The sequence below is a fragment of the Vicugna pacos genome, chromosome 14 (genome assembly GCF_048564905.1).
Source record: "Vicugna pacos chromosome 14, VicPac4, whole genome shotgun sequence".
NCBI classification, from domain to species: Eukaryota; Metazoa; Chordata; class Mammalia; order Artiodactyla; family Camelidae; genus Vicugna; species Vicugna pacos.
The window spans coordinates 63,828,176-63,845,634 of NC_133000.1; the positions used below are offsets into that span (position 1 = coordinate 63,828,176).

Below are 17,459 nucleotides of genomic sequence, written 5' to 3' on the forward strand. Positions count from 1 at the left end.
AATTATAACCTTACACTAGTTGAAAAAAAAGATATTTTAAAATTGCTTTGAAGAGGTTGTTGCATTTTTAAAATACATGCCTGGCCTTCTAAAGGACTGACTTTAAAGGATAACTTTCACTTGGATGAAAAATTTCTGGTATATTAGCTTTTGTTTAAAGCAGTAACATTCTAGTTACATATCATATTTAATAGTTGAAACTTAAAATACTTTAAGGAAAACTCTCAACAAAGGAAAAACAGGATTATAATACTGGCTAAAACTCACTACCATGATTAAAATGTGTAACTTTTGACTTAGTGGGAAAAATTTCAACTTTATAACTCAAACATAAGAATAAGAGCCCTGGTCCCCTTGTATGTGGTCATCATTCTCAAAAAATCCTGTCTGTTTCCCCCCCCCCCAAAGAAAACAGTTATTTTAAAGTAACAAATTGACAAAAGAATAAAATGCCCCAGTCCTGAAGCATTTTAAGGACAGGCATGCTCCTCCTAACCCAAGTCATAAGGTCCAACCCTCAATGCTGCTGAAATGGAAGTCTGGTACAAAAGAAACACCTTCTGCGGCAGAAACACCTCCCCTGAGTGTTCAATGCCCACACTGCTGCCACCAGACAAGGGGTCTTCAGGTCTCAGAAAACGGCACTTTATTTCCAAAAAAGTTAATCTTCACTCAGTTACCTTAGTGAAGCTCATAGAACACGTTTTAATTTGTTAGAGGGAAAGTAAGAAGAGCTCTGACCAAGATAAGGACTGTGACACTGTCCTACAGCAGTTTCACGTGACTGGTTCTATCATATGATCAGTGTGGGAACTGTCCCGTCGTGGATGTTTACAAGCTCTGCATGGTACTGACAAAGCATTCATGGTTGTGGTCATTTCTGTTAAAAAATGTGGTTGTCAAATCCTTAACCAGAAACTTAGTCAACCACGATACCACTATTTCCATTAGAAAACTAAACACACCTCACGTCCAGTTAAAGACAGGAACGTCACACACAGTCTAAATAAAGAGATGCTTGGGTCACCAACACTACAAACTCGAATTCAAGACATGGACTAGTAAAGTTATGCAAATTGCCAGTAAGTTTTTTTGGACAAATGAAATTAAAAGAAAAAAAAACTACTTCATTTATCTGCTCTGTCTCCTTTATTGAAGATGGCAGGTCTGAGTTTTAATATAAATTTTTTTAAAAAGACCCATTCACATTTTAGAACCCATTTTCTAGAATACAATAATAAACATAAATTCCCAAATTAAGACTTAGTTCTACTACATTTAATAAATTAACATGTATTTCAAACAACAGAGAAAATCCTTAAATTCTTTCAATCAATTACAATTAAAAAAAATAAACCAAATACTGAAACAAGGAAAGCAAAACAGGAATCTTCCTTTTGACCTACCATCAGACATGCTCTTTAAGATGTAGAGGAAACACATCAGCAGGCTCTTAATCTCAGACTGGTCAAGTTTGTCACAGCGGACCACAGAATTTCCCAAAGTGCCACTCTGTTGATGCTAAAGAAAAAAAAAAAACAGGTGATTTTTCTCCTTCATTACAGGTAAAACAAAATTAGGTTCACTTTTTTCCCTTGGAAGAGAAAGATTCTTAGAATTGAGTCAAATCATACAAATTAGAAGGTATAAATGATTTGTCAACAAACTACAGGCACATCATTGCCAGATATACATGGGCTATTCCACAGAAGGTCTGTCTTGCCTCCTTTGCACACTCTCCTGAGACAAGCCAGAAGGCCCAGACCTTCCAAATTGGATAACCACAGTTGTAGCTACTGGCTTAGTTCTGAAATGCCAAGTAAAACTTCATGCAGAAAAGTTTATGTGCTGAGATCAAACACAGAAATGACGATTCAGAAGACAGGGCCAAACCAAGCACAGCCCCAGGAACACGTCAGTGGCTGAAACAGCAAATTAAGTCCATGGTGCTGCTGTGTACCAGTCACTAAAGCCGGAAGCAGAGCCACTGTGGTCCAGTTACATCCTGGGGCATCCTTGGGGGAAGACCACATGCAGCTGTATAGGGATAAGGAGTGACACCTCAGCAGAGCACCGTAAAGCCGTAAACAGATGCGGTCACTCCACCATCAGCTTAGCTCAGCACCGCAAACTTCAGAAAGCTCAGGGCGCAGGGTGAGGGTAGTTTTGCCATTAGACAGCAGGTTCACACGTTCAAAGTGTTCACATAAAAATAAATAAATAAATAAAACAAGAATCGCATCTTGTTTAAAAAACACAGGAGATTTAAAAATCTTCAAAGTTGTATTTCCAATTGAACTCAGGATTTTTTTTTTTGGCCAAATACTAAAGTGGAAAGATCAGTGAGAAATATCTTTCATTCAAGGTATTGGTGGGTGGGCAACTGGAAAAAATATTTAATAAACGAGTTTGAATTAACACGCGTGAGTACTTTTACTACAGGAGGAAATAATAGGTGCGATCAGTGGCAAAACTGCAGAGCACATGCGCGGACTCGCCCACCCACTTCAGCAGAGCCACCCGGGGAGCTCTGGGCCAGTAGCAGCGGGATGTGGGGTGCGGGGGGCACGGCTTCCTCCGGCAGCGGCGGAAGCGTCAGCAGCGAGAAGTCCACGGTGACCCGCTGTCTCCTGGCCGACTGGCCGCTCTCCTCCTCCTCTCCCGCACCGCGCGGGACGCAAGTCGAGTGCCTTCGGAGCAGCTTCTCCCTCTACACACGTGGGCGTGTCAGGGTCAAGGGAAAAGGTGGACACATCGTGACACACGCCTGTACGGAGATGCTCGTGCCTGCAGAGATGCTCGCGCCTCCGCAGAACCGCGGCTAAGGTTCCCGTCAAGGCCAGCCATGAAACTAAAGGTATGGTGACAAACCTGATGCCGAGGAAGGATGTCTTCCACGGTTCTGAGAACTAGGGACACATCCCCAAGTGGGTCACCTGTTGGTCAGTACACGTGTTCGCCTATAACTTGAAATAACTTAGGAAAACAGTAGCCAAGGTGAGACTAACCTATCATGGTTCCAGGTTTCAGTCCAAGCCTTATCCATTCGCACGAATTTCCAAATAGCCCGAGTCTCAAGTTATTTCAAGAGAAATCGTTAAATAGGAGGATGTGTTAGGTTGGGGCTGGGAGCACAGTGTGAGTGGAAAGCCTCCTCTCTGAATCACCTGTATGATCAGTTAATCTTTTCAGGAGTCAGCTTTGGAGCCAATGCCTGTCTGCATGGATGACTGTGTTACAAATGGTGTTCTCTGGCACACAGACAGGGGCGATTCTGAGTGAGTGGCATTTTGATTCCCCTACCTGTCCAAATTGCCAGAACCATTTGCTCTAAGTCCTCCACTGTAAACACTGCCCTGATCTGAAACCCTGGAAACAGGAATCGGGGGGATCAGGGAATGGGCCCATCCTTAGATAATACTCTGATCATCTGCCCCAGGTTAACTGAGTTATTTAAGGGAAAAAAAGGGTCACACTCAATGAACACTAGAACATTAAGCGTATCTACTTCGGGCTAAATCGTTAGTTATAAGAAACACTTAAGTTATATGAAAAGAAATTACCTTGTCCAGGGAATTGCTCTTTTCACTGTTCCTTTCTGGAAGGCTGTTCCCGGAATCTGTGCTTATGAGAGATCCTCTTGAATCAGCATTTCTCACGCTATTGATGTTTGGAGTTGAGTTTGTATATGGAGAAGCTAAACAGCAATCAAGCCAAGATCAAAAGTTTGGAGAGACAGAACAGAACAGAGATAAGTACTGAACTTTAAGAGAAATTGCTTTTATGGCACTTATCTTTTCTGTTAGGAAGTTGGTTCGAGTTGCATTCAATTACTTTCCCTTTAAATAATCAGGCCATACAGAGTGAGATAAAAATAAATTTGAATCTGAAATGTTCAGACATAATTATCAATTCACTTATGATTAACCACCTTTGATTGCTCAGACTAAAGGAGAAAATTCTGTTTCAGACTAGGATGGAATAAGGACTTCAAAAAATTGAAAAGATAAAATGATCTACAACTATCAAATCAAAAAAACTAAGCCATGCAGTAAACCTGCAGTCCTCAAAAGGTATGCTGAGGCACCCTAAAATCTCTGAGGGGTGTTATGGGACAGTTTAGATTTTCAAGGAAAACACAGTGATATTTGACATTTGCTGGAAACTGTAGTTTCAACCTTAAATTGTGCTACATTCCTTTTCATGATGTCGTATCTTTGTGAAGTTGGGTATTTGGTGGTTGCTATGATAAAAAGCAAGTACTGGGCGAAAATCAACATGGAACAGGAAATGAGAATGTCGGTGAGCAATCTGATTCCAAATTTGAGAAGCTGTGCAGCGCCAAACAGGCACACACATTCCATAGTAAGAACTGTGGTTATTAAAAATAAAATACAAGTTTTTTCTTTAAATTCATGTATATAGTTTTCAAATGCCTATTAAGTTGTTAGGCTGTAAGTACTTCTTAAGTTATTTGGCCCTAAGTACCTAATAAACAGAATCACTGGGTGTTTCTTTTGGCCTGGGGACCCTGTGAAAAAAACTTCTGGGACAGTAAGGGTGCTCTAAACTGAGAATGTCTGGGAATCTCTGCAATAAACAGTTACAAGCAGAATGGAAATCAAGCTTGGAAATAAAATTTGTGACATCTGTGAAGAAGACAGCAGTTTAAGGTAGAAGTCACCCTCTACCTCAATATTATGGAATTTTGAAAAAGTAATAGATTGACTTCCTGCTTAGATAAGATTTAAATAAATCACATAATTAAAAATGACTCTCAGACTTGTACATTCTGTGCTGACCCAAAAGGCACAGCCCTGGCGGAGAGGCCTGGCTGGCGGCGCACGCCGCACGGGAAGACTTTTGGCATGTGCTGCAGGAGGCCATAAGCACAGCCTCCCACACCCCGCTGCCTCCCCTGGAGATGCCTTTACCTGGCGCTGCAGACCGGGCAGGTCGTTTCCAGGTTTCAGCCTGTACATCAGCTGCCGTGGACTAAGGCACCTTTAAGTTAATCCCTCCCCCTACCTGACACACAGGATTATCCGCCACCATCCCTGAAACCGACTCAGTGTATTAAGTGTATCAAGAAAAAGAAGAGTCAGGAGAATTTGAAAAGGCAAGTGAAGCTGGGAACATGTAAACCACACAGCCGCACCTCCCCAGAAGAGGACCTGTGTGACAGACCGTCACAAGTAGCATGTAAAAACTCTACGAAAGGCCCACAAGTCTTCTACACTCAAAAAAGAAGTGTGCATTATGACCAGATTAGAAGTATAGTCCTCCTCATATAACTGGACTTCAAATGTAATGTAGAGCACAGAGCTCAGGAGAAAGAGGTTCTCAGTAAAGTAAAATTAGACCTTAAATTCTCAGTTTTAAGATCAATTCCACAACAAGAGTCCTAATCTGAGGAAAACAGATGAAAATGCAATAAATCAAAATCAACATGTTCGGTAGAACTATGTTCCATGTGTGTGTGTGTGTATTTAATATCCTGGCCAAGTGCCTTACTTTTAAAAACCTCAAACAACCTGTAAATAAAATGAAAAGTTTAGTTCAACTCTCTTCTCTTTGTAAGGACAGCAAAATGCAATACACTGAGTAGCAGGTGGAAAATGGAACCTTGGGCCTAAGAATATGCGTGTTTTAAAGTGAATGTCATCTCAGAGTATTATTCAGGCAATGAATCAGTTTTAGAAATTTTCATGCACCATGTTCCAAACACATTAAAAAAAAACTGCTGAGGGTACATTCTCAGTAAGTGTGGACACAGAATTTCCTCAAGTCTGCTCTTGAAGGATAAGTACTCGGGCTAAAATTAACTGGAAATTCCTTGATGAATAAAAGCTAAAGCTACCAGAAAACAACTAGTAAATCCAAAGATGGGGGCTTCCCAGAAAGGCATTCCTAAAAGGGAACAAGGATTTAAGTCTTTAAAGGTGGTGGGGAGGGGCGGGAGACATAGATAAAGCCTGAGTAAAATAAGTCTGTTGTGGTGAATTCCTATGAAAAGCGGATCCAGATCTTGAAATTCAAGAAAGAGTGAAAAGGGACAAAATCAGTCTCAAGTACTTTTGGTAACTTCACTATGAACACAGAGCAACTGAAGTTTGTGCTAAAGACACCAATGGCTCATCTCTGCATTCTCAAGGCATCCCAAACCCTAATAAGGGGAATGTGGAACTGGAGGAAAAAGTCAGGGTCAAAACATCACCTCATTCTAGTTTCATCATTTCCACAAAGTCTGGAATCCTACAGAATACAGGTCAGAGAGGACAAGGTTAAGAGTTAGGCTCTGCGACTCATCTAATTGGCTACTGAGAGTAAATCACAAAGCATGAATAACGCTGAAGAACTGTGCTTGTTATAATGGCAGTCATTTAACAACTCTGAGCATCTACCCTGCCAAGCACTGCACACATCGAACTAGCTCTTCATCCCTCACCATGACCCTGTTTTTTGAGATGTGGACACAGGGTGAAGAGGAGGAACATCCTATCCATGGTAATTGTAAATGGTGGAGTCTGGATCGAAAGCCACATTGGTCTGACTTTAAAGCCAGTGCTGTGAACTGCTGCAGACCAACCCTCTGAAGGGAACCCTTCCCTACTCCCAGAGCAGTGTGTGGACAGAGGAAGGCAAAGACAGGGCCCGGGCCCCACGGGAAAGGCAGCAGAAACACCCAAGCCGGGCTCTGCATTTTGCATGAATTAACTCATTTAATCTTTACGACACCAAATGAAGTAAGTATAACTATGAAAAATGCACACAGACATAAGTAAGGTAACGACTGGTATTGGTGTCATAGGATACATTTGAGCACTGGGGTGGGGTTTCCAATTTTATAGTCTGGCCAGTGTCATGGCCTGTGTGAAATAGCTTGTAGGCAACAGGAACAACACAAAAGCCAAGGACATAAACTCAGAACAAACAACAGTCCTGAAGATTACTTAGATGAAAGGACTGCCCTTTGTTCTGCCCTATGAGTTAGTCCCATTACTGGGTAGTCTGAGCACCAGCCACAGCAGGATGCTTCATTTATTCAAACTGTGGTTTAAAGAGGGAGAAATGAAGACAGCGTCAGCCTGGGCACGTCTGTGACAATTCTATGAAAATTTACATATATATATATTTTTTTTTTGTACCATTATCTTTATGAAGTAGCTGGCACATGGGCTCAATTAGTCAGAATATTAATAAGTACATTTCTCAGGCATTTTCTTATGGAAAAACGACTCAATTTGAATCTTGATTTATGCCATCTGTTTTCCTCCCTGTGGGGGCTGCTCTAACGTTATTTCAGATTGAAAAAATATTCTAGGAAAGAAGATTTTAGAAAACTGCTTTCGGGACTGCATGCTAGCCATAAACCAGTATCTCCTTCAGGAATTACTGCATCATATTTCATCTAAATGGTGAACCCTACAAATAAACCCTACTGTCCACACACACCTGCAAACACATTCTTTTCTTAAAAGATAAACAAGCCAATTTGAAGACTTAAAATGAAAAATTCACAAGCATTAAACAAAAAGCAAACAGTACAAATACGTGATTAAGTGTACTGTATCTAGAATTCCTGAGAACTTCGGATCTTTATTTTCAGCGTAGGGTTGAGGAGCAAAATCAGGAAAAGAATATCTGAAGGAGGAGCTCAAGACTTCAAAGTTCTAATTTGAAAGCTGACAAACGGTCGGATTAAAGACACTCTCAGAATCAGACTAGGGGCAGCAGACCAGAGTGGCCAGCATTACCAATGCCAGAGATGGCGCCAAAGAGGTCCTTGTGCAGGCTGCTATCCAGCGTGTTCCCAGACTTCTGTGGTGTCACCAACGGATTTACAGCTGGCAGAGTAAGTGACTCCTCCTTCACAGTCTGTCAGAGGGGAGAGAGAGAAGAAATAATTGAAGACGACTTGAAAAGATTCACCCACTGTTCTTGGAAGTGTGGGCCAAGTGGAAGAACAGGAGGAAACAGCCTGGCATCTCAAACGTGCCTGAGGAGGGAGTGGCCGCCCCACGTGTAAGAGGGAGGCCGGCGGGGGGACCAGAGAAGGAGAAGGAGGGGGGAGCACAGAGTACTTCGGGTCTGCGGGGCAGAGAAATCTTGGCCCCAAAGTCATTGCTTTCCCCAGAAGGTCTAGCACCTTTCCCTTTCCAGAGCTCTGATGCCCAACATTTCTTTAGATGATTTCAGTATGTTTTTTCCTTCAGAAAAGGCCTCGTGTGCTTTAACTGGAACGTTGGTTTTTCTCTCACGTCAGAAATCCTCCCAAATGAGCAGCAGACTTAACAATAGCAGCAGTGAAAATCTCTGCAAGCCTGGAGCCTCATGTGAACTCTCAATCAGCAGAGAGATTATGTTCATTATGAAGTTGTGTCACAAAGGGATTTTAGCGGGATGAAGGCCAGAGAAAAGCTGGCGTTCATTCTTCTCAGGGTTATAGCAGGACAGAGAGGGAGCAGTACACCCTGAATTACTTATCCTGATTAGAAAAGCAGACAGATTTCGAGAACACAGGTGTGAAATAGTGTTGGAGAGGGTGAGATCAGTGTGATGCATGCCCTTTAAGGACAGTGAACATTCACCCTCTTTGGAACTACAAACTTGTTCTATAAATGTGGCTCATCTCAATGCACCATTATGTAGAGATGTACTCAGAGGGGGAGAGAATGTATAAAATATGGGACAAAGCATCATGACTGGGGAAGAAGGGACAGAAACACACAAAAGGAAACTCCCCAGGTGTATGCTGTAATGACAAACCGGCAAGATGAACAACTGAGCCAGTTCATGGGTCCAGAATGGAAACTGTGGAACCACCAACACCTGTCCAAATTAATGGCAGATTGTCTCCAACGAAAACTTTTTTTTATGGGGGGAGGAGGCAGGTAATTAGGTTTGTTTAGTTATTTATTTACTTATTTTTTAGGGAGGTACTGGGGATGGGACCCAGGACCTCATGCATGCTAAGCATGCGCTCTACCACTGAGCTATACCTACACCCCCAAACCGAAATGTTTTGAAATCATTTCTGGCATCATCCTTCAGTCAACTTAATTTCTAGTATACCTTTAAATGACTGCATAAAGCTAAAATAAGGCAATCAGTTTGGGGAGAAGGAGTCACTCACCTTGGCCTCCTTGACATCCAGTGTGACTTTCTAATTTTCCAGACACAGAGAAACTTTATCCCAAAGAGGCAGAGACTGTGTATATGTTACATCAGAACTGGGGCTAGCACTGAGCTCTCAAAAGCTAGAATCACGCTTTTTTTTTTAAAATGAACTCCTTCCTCTATAAGTTTGTGTTGGATATGCAAAGAAGATCCTGACGTGTTAGAAGATATTGAGCCATCAGGAAAACATGGTTATTTATAATGATTTTTAACAAGAGTTGAAGGTTGAGGGTAGGGTAAAGCTCAAGTGGCAGAGCACATGCTTAGCACACACGAGGTCCTGGGTTCAATCCCCAGCACCTCCTCTAAAAATAAATAAATAAATAACTAAGCTTAATTACCCCCTGCAAAGAAAAACAAAGAAAACAAGAAAAACACACATACACACACACACAAAAAGAGTAGAAGGTTTACTGACTGACCCCATCTTAGCCAGAAATGCAATTTACCAACAATATTGTAGATTATGATGGTTTTAGGGGCAAAAATGGGAGGTGTATAGTTGAATAGTGTGTCGTAGCTCCCCTCTCAAATTCACATCCACGCAGAACCTCAGAATGTGACCTTATTTGAAATAGAGTCTTTGCAGACGTAATTAAAATGTAAGATAAGATGAGGTCATCCTGGATTAGGGTGGGCCCTAAATCCAAGTACTGGTGTCCTTATAAGGACAGGACAGGACCCCAGAGACACAGACCCACACCAGGGAGAACACCATGTGAAGACAGAGGCAGAGACTGGAGTGATGCAGCTACAAGCCAAAGAACGCAAGGATTCTGGGCAACCACCAGAAGCTAGGACACAGGCAGGGAACCGACTCTTCAACCAGAGCCTCCAGAAGGTATCAATCCAATTGACACCTTGATTTTGGATTTCTGGCCTTCTGGCTGTGAAAGAATGAATTTCTGTCGTTTGTAGCCACCCAGTTTGTGGTACTAGGGCAGCCACAGGAAACAAATACAGGAAGTGTGTGTGTGACTGTGCGTACGTACACTGCCAGGGTTCACAGGGAAGGGAGACACGTCTCTCACATTGATCCGCTGGACATTCTCAATCAACAGACCAAACAGAGGCAGGTAGAGAGTGGCTATCCTGGCTTGATGGCTCTGAAACAAAGCACACAGTGTAAGTTATCCCAGACTCTGAGAAGAGATGATGCGCTGAGCTGGCACTGGCGATCTCCTGTATTTGCACCCTTCCTATAAGGATCTGCTATTAGATTTTATTACATAAACAGAGAAGAGTCTTAGTGTGGTTACCACTCATTTTCTCTTTGCTTATTTTCTTTATATTACTCAAAATGAAAGACATTTCTCCATCCACATTTCCTCCCATCAGGGATGACTCACCCTGGAAGCATATCTGTCGTCAAAAGAATGCTTTATCAGCAGGTTCTTGAGCACGCTGATGGCAATCAGCCGGACCTCCCTGAACTCCTGGAGGGCGGTCCCCACCTCCCTCAGTAACAGTCCCACCAAGAAGTGGTTTCTGCAGAACTCATCCGTTAATGCGTAGTCAAGCTGGAGGTCTGAAATGAGGATAGAAACCGCTCCAGTTAGAGAGGTTGCAGCGCTCTCTGAGAAAAAATAAAAACCAAGCCCACCCTCTGCATCCAGCCCCTCTGTGTGTGTCAGCAGATGATTAGACTTGGCTTTGAACAGGCAAGTGTTGATTATCTAAAATACTACTCTACTTCTTAACACACTGAACTCCTAAATGAAAACAAAATTTAAATACAAATAAATGCACCGGATTTTGATTTTGGGAGATATTACATCCTACATAATTACTGAGTTAGTGAAAAGTTTTAGTACCAATTTTCAGAATATAGAACAGTATGTTATACTACTAATGCAATTTTGTTATTGATACAAAATTTAAAAATAAAGCTGTACTAATTGACAACATTATAGAGAAGTAATACGTGCATAACAAACACGTAATTAAAGAATAAATATACATGGTCTCTTAGAATTTCTTCACACATGACTTCATTTATCTATTTCCTTGTCATTAATGTCCATCTACCCTCATTAAAACCCAACTGTGTAAAATGAACGAGTTAGCACAGAACCTATTTTGCTATCACTGAATGAAGATCTAATTTAACTTAGAATTTTCTATAATATACTCTTAAAACTTCTGTACTTCAAAAAGCAAATTGAAAACATGTTAGTTTCATTTATATTAAAATTAGAACTAAAATGGACAAAGTACCAAATCAAACTAGTAAATCATCAGCAAGCTAAGTGACAAGACTGAAAGCTCCTCTGGAAAAGAGAGAGACACAAACGTGAACTCCACTGAGGCAGGGCAAATCAAAGCAGCTGAACATCACACTTTGAAGTTGAAACACACCTTTCCAGTAAGCTGTAGCTCGGATTTAAATTCTCATACTGAATCCATTGTTAGAGGAAAATCTATAGGCCTCTCCTTTGACTTTAATTCTGTTTTAGATACTTGCTTCTAAACCTAATCAAGGTCTGTCTGACCCAAGTCCTATGAAACCCTTCAACAGAAGGAAGGGAAAGAGTGTTCATCATCCTGGAATACTCATGTCGACAGTTTATGATTTTTAAGCCCAGTTTATTGAAAAGACAGTTCACAGCTTGAATTCACAGAAGAAGACTATTTATGGGTGTAACTGTACACGTGTGTATGTGTGCGTGCACAGAGAGAAAAGTGGAGGAGCAGGTGAGAAGGGTGAGAGGAAGGAGAATGCAGAAAAAAAAAACACCCTTATTCCTATCAGTGCAGTCATGGAAATTATCTGTAGGTGACCCAGGCTACCCGCCTAGGGCAGCCCTTCTAGCCACCAAGTACCCTGACAGCCTACTAAGAGCTTGTGAGTGTCTGCAGGGTACCTGAAGGGTCTCCGCCTCACTCAGTCCTGCAGAATAAACCACTGGGCCTGCCAGGTCAGAGGGGAGGACAGGCATTAGCACACATTCACTCCCCAGCCACTGGGCGTGAAGAGCTGTCCTCAGCACCCTGACAGGTGAGAGGAAAAGAGAGTCGTGGTCTCCAATTCAGGTGGGCTATTTGTGGACAGTGGGTGAGGTGGGGGTGACTAGTCTGGAGTGCAGGGTGGGAAGCAATTCACTCCAGGAGGGGCCCTGGGAGAGGGGAGGGGGAGACCCAGCCAGCCCCACCTCAGAGGTGCTGAGTGACTGGCCGGGAGGAGGATGAGGCTCTCACAGGGAGGTGCTGGTTGAGGTGAAGAAGTGTCGGGTGGGCGTGCCGTGCTTGAAGAGCTGGGAGTGGCAGGTGTCTCTGACGTGTGGGGAACCGTGTGAGTGAGACGGGTGGGGGGCCAGGTTGGATGGGGATGCTGAATGGACAGCGGTTCCCTGGGCCTAGAATGCTCAACCCCTCGCTTTCTTCAATTATCACCCAGAAGTCACCTCAGTGAGGCTTTTCCTGGCCACCTGATCTCAAACGCCACCCCATTTCCTATCACCTTCCCTTGCTTTATTTTTCTCTCCTCAGCACTTATCTCTAATGTTCTATGTATGTCACACAGGTAAGACAGCTGGGGACGTCATCCTTGTTGTCCACGACTGTATCCCAAGGCCAGGTGTAGTTGGTGCCAGGTAAATACATATTTGTCAAATGCATGAGAGCCAACTTCAGGCCACAGACCCCCTTCCTGCTCTTTGAAAGGCAGCCCAAGTCTGTCCGGGGGGAAGCTACTTATGTCTCTGGATGAATGCCTCTCTGTGTCTCTCTCTCAATTTCAGAGTCAGCTGATTGAGGTGTCATTGAGAGTTTGGTGGCATCCTTCTACCATTTCTCTCCTTTAGCATAAATAATCCTGAGCACATACAAGGCACTAAACTCAGTAACTATTACTTGACAGACTTGACAGACTAATTTGATTCATCTGACTTACTCGATGAAGACAAAGAAATCTCTAGGATGTGGAACAGTTAATAAAGACTCAACATGCAAACAAAAAGCATGTGAAAAGCCGTGTTGCTTGTGACATAGGTTACTGCTACTGCTAGAAACAAGGACTATGAAAGTGGTGGAATAATACAGTTTTGAAGTGAAGCAGAGCTTTTCGTTCGCTTTACTTCTTAAAGAAACATCCTAGAGGACCTAGCAGCCCCAGGAGCAAAAACCAAGATGCCTCCCAGGGATGTTATTGCAATGTCTCACTGACAGTGGGAACAAATTCACTGGTTTGTCATGAATTTTAAAACTGATCCAAGTATATGGGAAATGCCTAAATGAATAGCATACGGAAGCATTTCAGCAATCACTTGCATTCTTTTTCTTTTAAAGTAGGAAAATGCAAGAAAGCAAGCGTCACACCCCACACCTACCTACAGGAGTGTCATTTGACTCCACAGTTGGTGAAAGAAAAGCTAATTCGTAAGAAAAAAAGGAAAAATGAAACAAATGAAAATAAACTGCAGTAAATAAAATGGATTTCTATTGTTTAAGCAATGGAATTTTTCAATGAAAAAGAGTCACAGTGGCATGATCTGTAGTCTGGTAAGTTTGCTAAAAACAGTAAGTTCCCATATAACACTTCATCCATTTTTTCAAAATGGAAACTTAACAAGAAAAAAATTAATTCATCAATGAAAAAATCAGGTAATTCTAATGTCATGTTTGAACTAATTCTCTTTTGTTATTAAAAATGAATGGCTATCTTTCTGAAAAGACTAGGATTAATATATTTAAACAGAGATTACCTTGATATCTTTGAATCCTGCCTTTTCCAAATGGCATTGGTAAATTCAAAGGAATATAATGTTCATGATTGCACACCACACGGAGAAATTCAAATTTGTATTCAAACAGGGTCTGCAGGAAAAAATGGTTAGTCATAAGTTAAACACCTCAGTGGATACTTTATACAGCATCCTAAAAACCTCCAGGAATCACACAGCCAGTCTTTAGCCTCTTCTCTCTCTGAGAACTGCATGCTCCAGGCTATTGTGCAGGTTTCAGAATAGCTGCAGGGATTTGTTTGAAAACGGAATGCATTTCATTAAACAATATCCTCCACTGACTTTTAGGGCATTTATTTTTTATGTTCCTCCTACTTCAGTAAAGGATTTCAGACAGCTTATAATCATAGACAGATTCAATGCAATTAATAAATGAGTAAGGCAGAGCTTTAAAATAGACACACAAGGGAAGAGACAGATAATTCTAGCAGAGAAAGGCTACATGGTTACTCTGTTACCTTGATAAATAAACTATGATTCACACCACAGATACTTTTAGTTTTGCAGCTGAGAAGTCATTTCAGGTATTTATGAGAAAAATCAATAGGTATGTTTATGTTATGTTTGGAATTACTGTGTCCCTATTGTATCTCACACATTAATGCAAGTACTAGTTAGTACTAGTTAGTATCTCCCAGAGAGGGGAGTGAATTGTGCCTCTGGGACTGAAAGAAAATACTGATGTGAACCTAGAGAAATAGGTGGGTATCAGATGGCACTCAGTGAGGAAGAAAGAACAACGTGTAACTAACACACACACACACACACACACACACACACACACTCTACCTTAGGATCTCCAGGAGCAAAGCAGCTGATGTAGTTGTTGATCTGCTTAAAGACGAAGCCCCTGTCCATGAAGGTGAAACATCTCTGTGGAGCAAACAACCCAAAAAGGTTAAGTATTTACGTCCCAATTTTGGTGTGAAAGTTGGCTTGAAATCAGCATTTCTTGTGAATACATTTATCCTTTACCATAAAAACCTGCCATCAACATTAAGTGAGCACCTGCTATGCAGGAGTCACTCTGCTAGAAAGAGCGTGCTAGGCACTAGGCGGATCCCCTCTCCCCTGGAGGCCCCCACCTTGATGAACACAGCCAGGCTATGATTCGCATTCTTAGACGCCTCTGGGTTATCTCGAAACTTCTGAGTGATGTGTGGCATCAGCATATTCACAACAGTTTCCACTGCATGATGATATGATGCGGGAAATCTCTGGTTTCGTAATAACTAAAAACAATTTAGAGCAAACATTCATTATTTTTTAAGTTGTAGCCTTTTGGGGGAAAAAAATCTCATCCCTGAGTTCATTTAAAAATCCCATCTTATTTATCTGAAATTAGATAAAATAAATTATTCTCTCTTCTCTCAAAGTACTGTATAAGTATTCTAATACTTCACATAAGTGCTGTGGATTAGACCTGACGTCTTAGACTTCAGCATGATAAAGACCACCATGGAAGTATTTATAAAAATGCACCTTTACTCCCAGAGATTCTGATCAGACCTGCGTTTTTATTGCATTTTACTCTGGGTGATTCTAATGCCTGTACCTTTCAGAGATTTCTTTAGAGAACACTGGTTTAGGTTTAAGATTCAAGTATTCAAACTGAAAATACATGGAATGGTGATTGTATGTCACTAGTTGAAACTGCTTAGAAGCAGTCTCTTTAAATTAACTTTACATAATAAGTTTTCCCCCTCAGGCATGCTTACCTAAGAAATTACACAGAGATCACTTAGCAATTAGCTACTACTTAACCGTGTATCTTCTATACACCAGACACTGCACTAAGTAATTTTATATACTTTTCATTAAACTCTTACAAACTTTTAACCCTCATTTTACAGAGGGTCAGAGGCTGGGTAAATGTGTCTTCAGTCACACAGCTAATAATAACAAAGATTCAAACCCAGATCTACAGTGAGTTCTAAGCCTGTGCTCTTTCTGCTCTGTGATGCCACGCTGCCCCTTCTCCTGCCCCGATACCTAGAACAATTTACTGAGGGGTGGGAAGAAGGCTGAGCCAGACGCCCTAGGACACTGATCCACGCATGCGTGTGATTCTAACAGCCACAACAGTGGGGCGGGTTTCATCCCCACCTGACAGATAAGGAAACCAAAGCTTGGAGAGATTCAGTAAAGAATACTAACTGATTTTTAATATCCTTCCTTTCCTTCTCCCTTTTCGTAGTGAATCTCTTGGGTTTTACAGGGGCACATGGCTGCCCAGCCAGAGACTACAATTCCCAGCACAACTTGTGGCTAGATAAGGGCCATGTGACTAGTTCTGGTCAATGGGCTGTAAGAGGAAATGACACCTGCCTCTCCCAGCCATGGCCATAAAAGGAGCTGCTTTCCTTCTAAGTCCTTCTCCTCACCACTGCCTGGAATGTGGGGTGCTGGTGAGCCAGCTTCTCCACCATGCAGACGACGGTGACACCTGGGCTGGATAATTGGATTGGAGCTTGAGTCTCTGAATGACCCTGGGGGACATGCTCCCCACTTTCTAAGCTGCCTACTGGCTCGTAATTTTGCAGAAGAGAATAATGAACTGTCTGTCTTATTTAAGCCACTTTATTTTGGCCTGTTTTGGAGCAGCCAAACCAGTATCCTAATATTAAACAAACAACATTTTGTAAAACTAGATGAAGCCTAGGTATCTCTGCTGTGAAAGCATGCAGTAATTTATGCATTAAATACCAGAACTTATTATGACATTGTGAAATGCCGGCTTTAGAACACTCTCAATTCTCAAAGCAGTAACAAGACAATTTTTGTAAATGTATTTAAACTCAAGAATCTAGTGAGGAAAAGATCAAGTCATCAGAATTTGGAGTTTAGCTACTTTCAAAAATAGAGCAGTAAAATTTGAAATTCTAAAAGGATTTTGTTCCATGTGTGAAAACCAGTAACTCTGTATTCTGAGAAGTCAGCCTCAATAGACAGCTTCCAGGACCCCAGGCAAGGCCAACTCTAACCACCAGGCATGAGTGCCAGCTACCCAAGCTGGCCACTCCTAAAAAAAGAGGTCTCCTAAGAAAAGCCTTCAGAACAGGGCTGACTCAACAGCTGTGTAAATTATGAAAAGTGGCTGGGGAACTCAATAATGGAAGGAAGAGGTGGACCCCATGAAACCTACTGGTCAATATTCTCGTAACTAAAAGTGGGACAACTGGCATCCTATGCTTCCTGATGAGATACAGCAGCACCAGCTGTGACATGTCCTTGCCACAAAGAAGATCAAACCTGAGTGGAATTAAGCCTCAAGATACCACTATACAAGTTTACAGTAAACAGAGGGTACAGAGAACCACATCATGTATCACTGCAAGGTTACAACTGGCTAAATCTAGAATGCTGGAAATTCTGCAGGACAAATGGCTTGCTTTCTTCAACAAATACACTGCATTAAAGAACAAAAACAAAAAAACTATTGGAGAGGGAGCAGTTTGAGGATCTGAGAAACCAGGGACACATAAACCCAATGCGATGTGTGGACTATATTTAGATCCTGATTCAGACCAACCAACT

General features: G+C 41.9%; 1 protein-coding gene across 9 annotated transcripts in view; it reads right to left on the reverse strand.

Annotated features, from left to right (window-relative positions):
• Positions 1 to 17,459, reverse strand: part of DOCK9 (dedicator of cytokinesis 9) — a 254,743-nt gene that overhangs the window by 49,993 nt on the left and 187,291 nt on the right. For all 9 annotated transcript variants that reach the window (XM_006208324.4, XM_072976485.1, XM_006208321.4 and 6 more), the window contains 8 exons: positions 15,008 to 15,154; positions 14,712 to 14,795; positions 13,884 to 13,995; positions 10,530 to 10,708; positions 10,173 to 10,286; positions 7,758 to 7,878; positions 3,564 to 3,697; positions 1,407 to 1,521 (listed from right to left, as the gene is read on the reverse strand). In XM_006208324.4, coding sequence (XP_006208386.1) covers positions 1,407 to 1,521; positions 3,564 to 3,697; positions 7,758 to 7,878; positions 10,173 to 10,286; positions 10,530 to 10,708; positions 13,884 to 13,995; positions 14,712 to 14,795; positions 15,008 to 15,154 — 1,006 coding nt within the window. The remainder of the gene's footprint in view (positions 1 to 1,406; positions 1,522 to 3,563; positions 3,698 to 7,757; positions 7,879 to 10,172; positions 10,287 to 10,529; positions 10,709 to 13,883; positions 13,996 to 14,711; positions 14,796 to 15,007; positions 15,155 to 17,459) is intronic.